At 34.2% G+C, this 9494-nt stretch overlaps 2 protein-coding genes and 1 long non-coding RNA gene across 3 annotated transcripts; 1 reads left to right on the top strand and 2 right to left on the bottom strand.

Moving 5' to 3' along the window:
- Positions 1-2243: 2243 nt before the first annotated feature.
- Positions 2244-7787, top strand: LOC133037335 (nodulation receptor kinase-like). Its single transcript, XM_061114379.1, has 15 exons — positions 2244-2837; positions 3196-3706; positions 3809-4284; positions 4370-4520; positions 4659-4730; positions 4849-4917; positions 5191-5262; positions 5360-5431; positions 5529-5719; positions 5838-6073; positions 6187-6313; positions 6397-6468; positions 6579-6765; positions 7012-7144; positions 7339-7787. The coding sequence occupies exons 1-15, from the start codon at positions 2735-2737 to the stop codon at positions 7660-7662; spliced, it is 2796 nt and encodes a 931-aa protein (XP_060970362.1). The 5' UTR covers positions 2244-2734; the 3' UTR covers positions 7663-7787.
- Positions 5332-5998, bottom strand: LOC133037341 (uncharacterized). The gene is made up of 2 exons (XR_009687436.1): positions 5865-5998; positions 5332-5648 (listed from the first exon to the last, which is right to left on the bottom strand). It is a non-coding gene; the product is annotated as an uncharacterized LOC133037341 (long non-coding RNA).
- Positions 7788-8386: 599 nt separating the features above from the next.
- On the bottom strand, positions 8387-9296 carry LOC133037340 (protein BRICK 1). Its single transcript, XM_061114386.1, has 2 exons — positions 8846-9296; positions 8387-8691 (listed from the first exon to the last, which is right to left on the bottom strand). The coding sequence occupies exons 1-2, from the start codon at positions 8976-8978 to the stop codon at positions 8567-8569; spliced, it is 258 nt and encodes an 85-aa protein (XP_060970369.1). The 5' UTR covers positions 8979-9296; the 3' UTR covers positions 8387-8566.
- Positions 9297-9494: the final 198 nt, after the last annotated feature.

Genomic DNA, 9494 nt, shown 5'->3' with positions numbered 1-9494 from the left:
TATGTATTTATTTTCATGATGTTTTGTTTTGTTTTATTTTATTAATTAGAAATATTGTTGTTTAATTATTTAAAATTTTTGGCTACATTACACTTGTCACAATAGTATGTTTATGAAATATTAAACTTAATAAAAAGTGATAATTAATTTTTATATATTTTTCTTCATATTTTTAAGTTAATATTAAAATTTAGGTAAGTAATTAGATATCCAATTAAAAAATCGATCAATTCCAAGTAGTAATTAGATTGGATTGGATTGGATCGAATGATGATTTTCTAAATCCAATTAGTTACTAATTGGATTGGATCAGATGAGGAAAAAAATATTGGATTAGATCGGATGCCCACCTCTAACTGGTCAGACTAAAGACTTTTCAATTTTAAATAGTGGGATGCTTCAGTACATGGATCAGGTTCGTGTTCCAACTAGTGGCGGGATTAGAAAGGAAATCTTAGATGAAGCCCATACCTCTCCTTACTCGTTACATCCAGGTACAACCAAAATGTATCAAGATTTGAAAACTTATTATCGGTGGCATGTTATGAAAAAGAATGTGATAGATTATGTATCCCAGTGTTTAACATGTTAGTAGATAAATGTTGAACATCAGAGACATGCACATTTGTTGCAGCTTAATTTTGACCCTTTCAGAGTGGAAGGGGGAAAACATCACTGTGGATTTGTGGTTAGAGTACCTAGAACCATAGTATTATATGATTCAATTTGGGTAATAGTAAATCATTTCACTGAATCAACACTTTATACCGGTGAAAACAACCTATACAATAAATCAGTATAAGCTATCACACATTATTATTGTCAGGCTATCTAACAATTATTATATAGCATCTTTTACTTATGTAGATTTAATCACACTAAATTAACATTTATACAATATTATCAATAGCATCTTTACATTAATTTATTTTACACTAGTTCAACATGAATATATGATTGTTATATTTTTAATTTAGATCACTTTGGGTTCTTTTAATAAACCGTAAAAAAGTCGTATTGTATTTAAATAATAAATATTATTATGTCTAAATAAAATAATATATTATATTAATTATTATGACCAAAAATTTTAATACAATATAAATTGTATTATTTGATACATAACAAATAGTCCGTATTAGCTTGTACTATAATATTTATAAAGGATCCAGAGTCAACTCCAATCTCCGACCCGGATCCAAGGACCCAGACCAGACACGAACTCGAACCCCAGACCCCAAACTGACCTAGACTGAATCCAGGAATTGGACCCAGGACTCAGACTCAGACCCGAGACCTAGACAAGTCCTGGACCCAGACCCAGACCGGACTCAGACCGCACCCAAGACCCAGACGCGGACCTCGGACCTAGACGAGTCTTGGACCCTAGAATCAGACCCAAACCCAGACCCAAACACGGACCCCGACCAGACCAAACCTGGTCCAGACCTAAGACAGATCCGAAACCTAGACTTGGACCCAGACCCAAACCTGGACCCCGAACCTAAACGGGTTTGGGACCTTAGACCCAGACCGGACCGGACCGGATCGGACCCGGGACTCGAACCCAGACCTAGACCGAAATCTAGAATTCAAACTCGTAACCTGAGACCTCGGACCTAAGACGCGAATCCCGGATCCTAGACCTAGACCTGACTTGAGCCCGGACTGGATCCGGACCACGAACCCGGACCCCAAACCCAAACCACGTACCCAAACCCAACCCGGAGTCAGTGTTGGGGTCGAGTTTATTAAAAATATATTATAACTTTACACAACCTATTCATACAAGTCAATATCAAACATAATATTGTATTAAATAATATTACTACAATACAATATAATACAATCCAACATATAGTCAGTTGTGAATAATTTTGTGCTTCTCTCAAGAAAAATAATTAACGTTTACCTTTTTCTTTTAATTATATAGGTTTTGAAAGATTAATTGAAATATTGAGGCTAGCCTAAAACTAATAAATTGGTTAGGAATAATGACACCAAATTCAAATAATAATCATAATCAGTTCAAAAAAAAATCAAATAATAATCGATGTTTCATTCATATTTGTATCAATAAGAGACGAAGAAGGAGACGAAAGTAGACCCTGCTTCACCCTATTCATTTTATACCATATTATTAGCTTAAAATATTATAACTAATCAAACAACCACCACCACAACCAAAAACACTACGTGAGTATTGATTAATTTCTTTTTTAATTTTTTTTAAAGACTACCTATAAATTGATTTTATATATATATATATATATATATGTGCAACAGTGCAAGTAATAGTTTAATTAGTTGTTTAAAATTTATCTTTGAAATTAATTAAAATAACTTCATACTAATTAATATTCTAATTCAAGTAGTCTCCCTTCCTCCTTGCATGTATTACTGTACTCTCCATGATATAAGTCAAACCCAATTTATCAAATCTTTTTCTTTTCCACAATTTCTATAATAATACCCTTTTGATGTTTTCTTGTCCTTGAAGATTTCAAGATCCTGATTAATCTTGGGGGACATGTTCTAATATGTTCTTTTGAGTTAAACAAGGTGCCTTTTATTTTCATTCTTATATATATAAAAATATTTCATGTGTCTTTCTAGGAAAATATCAGAATTTGGTTAAGGCAGAGTTGTCCTAGCAAAAATAGAGAAGAAAATGAGAATGAAAAGACTTTGGTTTTGAGCTTGGTTATGAGGACCAAATGGAGAAGTTAAGAAGATGATGGAAAAGTTGGTCAACAATTGGGTTTCAAGCTTGGTATTTCATTGTTTTCTCATCTGCTTATTCTTCCTTCTACCTCAATCAACTTCTGCCCAAGAAGGTAAGCCATGATTATAAAGAGAATTTTTATTTTTTTTACTAGATTATCAAGGATCAAGATATATACATAAACATTGATATAATTGTTGATGAATTAGGTTAAAATTGTATCAATTTCAGATTGATTGAATTTGTGTGTTTCAGATTCTACATATATCATCAGTTCAAAACTGGTACCTATACAAACTCAGTAATACTCATAATTAAACAAAAGAAAATAAAGGATTGCCTCATGAATTAGCAAGATCCTCTTTTTACAAGTCACTTTAATAAATGCATATTTGTATAGAATTACATTTTTCAGCTGTCTAAAATAGAGACAGTTTAATTTAGCCATAAATGTGTTACTTTCAATGCAGGGTTTATCAGCCTAGCATGCTGTAAAGACAATTATACTGATACTCAAACCAACATAAGGTGGGAATCAGATTACAATTGGTTCCCTGATAAGACTGGTTGCCAAAAAATAACCAAGGCAACTGGCTATGATGAAACTCGAATATTCAACATAGACTTTTCAGGGAAAAGATGTTATAGCCTTGAAACAATAAAGGGTCAAGATTATCTCATAAGGGGTACATTTTTATACAATGGTGATACAGTTTTAAAACAATCCTTTTCCATATTAGTTGGTGTTACTAATATTAGTCAAGTAAATTTTCCAAAAGAGTTGGAGGTTGTTGAGGGGGTTTTTAGAGCTACTAAGAGGTACATAGACTTTTGCTTAGTGAAAAAAGTGGGATCCCCTTATATTTCTCAGCTTGAATTGAGGGAATTGAAAGGTTTGGAATATTTACAAGGGTTATCATTTAAAGTTCTAAAAGTGGTCAAGAGAGTTGACTTGGGGAGTCAAGAAGGAGACATCATAAGGTATGTTTTTCTATTTTTATTCAAACCTATTAACCATTAATGTCAGTTGATAAAGTTTACTTTAACATAACTCTGCACTAAACAAGTTGTGATTAATTTCAGATACCCAACTGATCCAAGTGATAGAATTTGGAAATCAGAGCCAGGTTCTGACCCAACAAGCAAGCCAAACCAAGTGGCTGATGCCAAAGTTGTGAACTACAAAGGTAATGTAGAAGTACCTTTACAAGTGTTGCAAACAACCTTAGCTAATCCCAATCGATTGGAGTTCACCGAAAATGACCTCGACGCAGACGATTCCATGTACCGTGTGATTCTCTACTTTCTTGAACTCAATCAGACAGTTCAGCCTGGTACAAGGCTGTTTGATATATTCATAAACAGTGAGGAAAAGGAAACTAGATTTGATATATTGGGTAATGGCTCCAACTACAAGGAGCTTAGTTTTGATGTCAACGCAAATGGGTTTCTTAATGTGACCTTGGTAAAGGCCTCTGGATCAAGTTTAGGACCCATTTGTAATGCTTATGAGATCTTTCAGGTGTTCCATTGGGAACAAGAAACCAATCCAAATGATGGTGAGCTCAAATTTTGATAAGTTGTTCCATTCCTAAACCTCTCAATTTGACTTTCACTCACTGAATTTAACTCTCTTTCTTTTAGTGAATGTGATTTTGGATGTCAAACGTGAGTTGTTGGTTTCTAATCAGCACAACAAAGTTTTGGATAGTTGGACTGGAGACCCATGTCGTCCAAGTCCCTGGGAAGGCCTGACTTGTGGAACCATGAATGGTTCCACACTCATAACCAAACTGTAAGTCTTTCTTAGTTTGTATCAATATTGAATGTGGTCATGTTTATCATTTTTTTTTGTGGTATTTAAGAGACTTGGTTCATTTAGGTTATTGCTTCTGAAGTTTTTGTTTTTCTTCATCTATGCTACATTTTTCAGGAACCTCTCGTCAATGAATCTTAATGGACCAATTCCTCCAAATATTACTATGTTGGCCAACTTAAACACCCTGTACGGTAACAAAGAAGTAATTTCATTTTGTGGTGTTAAGTATTGATGTGGTAATTTGACTAAATCTATCTCTACCCTCTAACTCAAAGTTGTACTACATTTTTTGTGTGATGTGTAGGAATCTAAGCCACAATGGTTTCACTGGTGAAATTCCAGTCTTTCCTTCTTCCTCCATGTTGACATTAGTGTAATTTCTCTTTTCAATTCTACAACTTTATTGCACTTTAACAAATAGCTTTAAGAACATTCACCATATGCACAGAGTTCTGAATAAAAGTTATGTAACTATTAATTCAATAGCTAGTGATAGATCTCCTCTCAGGGGAATATTATTCAAACAAGCTTTTGTAAAAACCTTTTACTTTAAATTGCTCTTTATATTGATTTGCAATTACATGTTTCAAACAAGTATTGACTGTTTCATTTCTCATCTCATGATTGATTTACATTTTCCTATTAGAGATTTACGGAGCAATGATCTTAGTGGGCCATTTCCCAAATCTCTTTTAATGCTGCCACATTTGGAAATGCTGTAAGTTAGTGAAGTCCCTATTAATTTATATCAACTTATGGCGTATGCAAATGAAAATAATCAAGTGTATAGCAACTAAAAACCTGTTTGATTCTAGATATATTGGCTGTAACCAAAATATTGTCCAAGGAGATACATCTGGCTTCAACAGCTCAAAACTTGACACATGGTATGAAACATTGTCACAAGCACTTATCAAATAATCACATACATACATATATATATATATACATATATATAACATAATCCAAAATTTAAAATATCAGGTCTGGAATTTGCATCTCTACCAGTGAAGAAGAAGCAGCAGCAAACCGAAGTATCATCATAGGCTCTGTTGCAGGTGGAACTATTCTATTGACTGTTGCAGCTGGTATCATCTTCTTTTGCTATTACAAGAAAAAATTGATGCCTCAGGGAGTATTCAATGGCAAACGATTTAAAGGACCAACATCAAAGAGTGAGTGCACTAAATCAATTTAAAGCTTGATAATGCTGCTAAATCTATATGTTTGTGTTTGTTCAGATCAGTTTCTAGCATATTTAAATTGATTAGTGAAAAATTCTTGAACCTGCAGAAACTAAAGGCCTGATATTCTCGTTACCTATCATAGACGAGACCAAGGCAAAGTCAATATCCATACAAACATTTAGTCTGGCCAACATAGAAGCTGCCACCCAAAATTACAGAACTTCCATTGGAGAAGGTGGCTTTGGTTCTGTTTATCGTGGCACTCTTCCTGATGGGCAGAATGTGGCAGTTAAAGTCCGATCAGCGACTTCAACTCAAGGAACTCGAGAATTCGAGAATGAGGTATCACATCTTTCTGAGACAAGTTTCCATGAGTTTTATGTAAAGCATTTAATTGTTATCACCAATTGTCACTCAACCATTTTTGAAACATTTCCTTCTGATTCTTTCAACAGCTAAATCTTCTTTCAACTATATTCCATGACAATCTGGTGCCTCTACTTGGCTATTGTAGTGAAAATGATCAACAAATTCTTGTTTATCCATTCATGTCTAATGGCTCCCTCCAAGATCGTCTCTATGGTACATTCCACACCCACCTTTCTTATCTCTTCCTCTGTGCATGGACATCTGTTTTTGACAGAAAAGACTTGCTTTCTTAACAGGAGAAGCATCAGCAAGAAGAAAAAAGCTGGACTGGCCAATAAGACTTTCGATCGCTCTTGGTGCTGCACGAGGCAAGATTTCTATATTTGATATTGGCTTGTCCCATTTAACAATTTTCCATTAAAATGGCTGATGAAATGGGGTATTGAGGTTTGAAGAATTCTTTCATATGAATCTGCAGGATTAACTTATCTTCACACATATGCCGGCTGCGTTATACATAGGGATGTGAAATCAAGTAACATACTTTTAGATCAAAGCATGAACGCCAAAGTTGCTGATTTTGGTTTCTCAAAATATGCTCCTCAAGAAGGTGACAGTGTCGTTTCCTTGGAAGTTAGAGGAACTGCCGGATATTTGGACCCAGAGTATGATTTTTCTTCAGCTCATTTTTCGCTATGTAGTTTTCCTTCCCTTTTGTTAATCTAACTCCAGGAAGAAAGTTTCTGAAACCTTTTCATTTCCTCTCATAAAAAATATTGCTGCCTTATTTTATAAAAAGAAAAAAACTGCAACCTTTGTTCTTTGAAAAAAACTGCAACCTTTTGTTGTCATACATGAAAACTTGACAACATGGCCAAAAATTGCTCAAATTGATACTCTAATGCTTTCAGGTACTATACAACCCATCATTTATCTGACAAAAGCGATGTCTTTAGCTTCGGTGTTGTGCTACTTGAAATCATAAGTGGTAGGGAGCCACTCAACATACGCAGGCCGCGGAGTGAGTGGAGTCTGGTTGAATGGGTATGAATAATCAACTTCATAAATTTCTGAAACTCACCATATTGTAAAGTTCTTTCATTTGTGAGGTTCTTGCCATTTCACCTGTTAACAAGAAGAAATCATCAGTGTTTAAAAAGCTAGACTTGTTATTTGAGTCAACTTGACTGAATAATAAATACAAATACTAAGACTGAAAACAACACCTATGTTTGCAGGCTAAACAACATGCAAGGGAATCAAACGTCGATGAAATTGTGGATCCAAGCATAAAGGGAGGTTACCATGCGGAAGCTATGTGGAGAGTGGTAGAGGTGGCATTGTTATGCACTGAGCCCTACTCTACTTATCGACCTTGCATGGCTGACATCGTTCGTGAACTTGAGGATGCTTTGATCATAGAAAACAATGCATCAGAATATATGAGGTCAATTGAGAGCTCGGCTTCCATAGTCTTGGACAAGAGAATTGTAATACCACCATCCACTCCAACAGAAGCTTCACCTACTTTACAAGCCTTGCCTCCTCCAGAGCCAAGATGATAAAAATTGTAATAACTGCTGTAATGAGCCTTGAATTGACAATGAAATGAGGATCTTTTTGTAAAACTTCTCTCCATTGTTGATTTTTCTTCTTATTTATATTATTCCATTATTCACTCGAGCAATTTACATTCTGAATCATGATGAATGGGGTTTGGTTTTGCACTATTATACCAGAATCCAAAACCAATACAAGTGTGAAGTGTCTATAATTAAAGCTAAAGCCTCTGAATTGTGTATTATCCGGAGAAAAATGTGACTAATCTAAACGAAGAAGATTGCGTTTAGCTCTAGAACTATGAAGCCAATTCCACGATCAACCAAAAAACAATGAAAATTCACTTCAGAATGTAACAGTCTTTTTTAATTACTTCATTTACGCTAATCAAGACACTGTAGCATGCTACATTAAGGTTCCCATGAGAAATAAAATCATAACACACTAACACATTATTAGAGGTCAGATTATTGGATATGCTCCCCAGTGGAATCGAACCAACACTGAAAACTCTTAAGAGATTTCGAATCCCATATCTCATAAAGCAAATCATGGGTCCTTTTTCTTACTTGCTCATAATTAGGCAGGAATGTAATTGTGATTTGTGAAAGTTGGGTACGACATGATCAGTAACTATTGTAAAACAATGGAAAGGAAAAAAGTCAAAGTGGGCAGTTTGTGAAAAGAAATAATCGTAAATGAAAGAACATAAAATGGATCAGCAAATACCATGAAACGAACGCCAGCTTATTTATTATTAAATATATGCAGACAAGACAGTAGCTAAGACATTACAAATCCAATGATTTAACAAACAAACAAAAAAGAAGAAAAAAAAATACAACAATACTTCCAAACTGGGTTTACAAATATCAATAGAAATGAGACAACAAGAGGAAAAGTGGATTAATTTGAAAAAAGAGAAGGGTTAGCTGAGGCTGTACCCACTTGGACTTCAAGAAGTTCGAGTCTACGTTCCAAAGTATCAAGCTTTTCATTCAATGTAGCCAATTTGCTCTTAGTCGTAGCCTCTGACAGCCCCCAAAAGAAAAAACACATAAAGACATAAACATAAATATATATATAAATATATATATATTTATATAATATTGATTTGGGGCAATTGTATTACAGAAAGAAAAACCTTTAGATTGAAAACAAAAAGGGGGAAATTAGATTATATACCAAATTGAACAAGGAAATCGAAGAGGCGGCGAACGTTGAGGGAAATATGAGAGATGAACTCGCGATTCTCCCAATCGGCTTGAACTGCTATCCCTACATTTACGGCATTGGTTATTCCTCCGGCCCGAGCCATTCAATCAATAATCTCAATGATCAACGATCTGCACTTGCAATTGCCCTAGAAATTTTACATAAAACAATAAAGAGTTTTGGTCTGGTGTGGACTCTCGTCAGGTTGGCACCTTCGACTTCAGCTAACTATATATGTTTTAATACAAAAACTTACTCTAACTAATCTATTTTCCTTTTCTTTTTCTTTTTAGTGGTTTAACTTAATGCAATCTTTATTCCTTTTCAAACTTAAAAATACAATCTTTATTCAAATAAAATACAATCTATTTCTCTTTTTTTCTTCTGTTTTGCCAAAAAAAAAAACGTAACTAACTAACTAATCTTGCAAGCAAACTAGTAGTGCCGTTTGGCCAGTGTAATTTATTATTTACAGAAACAAATATATAAGTGCACCCAGCACCTTACATATTTTTTATAATTAAATATTTATAATCTCAATTTCATTTGTATGATTGTGTATATTATAGTGTTAATGCTGAATTTTTTTTTTTTTTTTTTGAAAATGAAATAGTAACAT

The sequence above is a fragment of the Cannabis sativa genome, chromosome 4 (assembly GCF_029168945.1).
Source record: "Cannabis sativa cultivar Pink pepper isolate KNU-18-1 chromosome 4, ASM2916894v1, whole genome shotgun sequence".
NCBI lineage: Eukaryota > Viridiplantae > Streptophyta > Magnoliopsida > Rosales > Cannabaceae > Cannabis > Cannabis sativa.
The sequence above is the reverse complement of the archived record's forward strand: the minus strand, read 5'-3'. Positions and strand labels throughout refer to the sequence as shown.

What these genes read in the sequence shown, in the direction of transcription:
- LOC133037335 (XM_061114379.1), top strand. Translation starts at nt 2,735, where the DNA reads ATGATGGAAAAGTTGGTCAACAATTGGGTTTCAAGCTTGGTATTTCAT. An exon ending in TCCTCCATGTTGACATTAGT is followed by an intron (nt 4,918 to 5,190) that starts GTAATTTCTCTT and finishes TTTTCCTATTAG; the next exon opens with AGATTTACGGAGCAATGATC. An exon ending in CTCGAGAATTCGAGAATGAG is followed by an intron (nt 6,074 to 6,186) that starts GTATCACATCTT and finishes TTCTTTCAACAG; the next exon opens with CTAAATCTTCTTTCAACTAT.
- LOC133037340 (XM_061114386.1), bottom strand. Translation starts at nt 8,978, where the DNA reads ATGGCTCGGGCCGGAGGAATAACCAATGCCGTAAATGTAGGGATAGCA. An exon ending in CGATTTCCTTGTTCAATTTG is followed by an intron (nt 8,692 to 8,845) that starts GTATATAATCTA and finishes GGGGGCTGTCAG; the next exon opens with AGGCTACGACTAAGAGCAAA.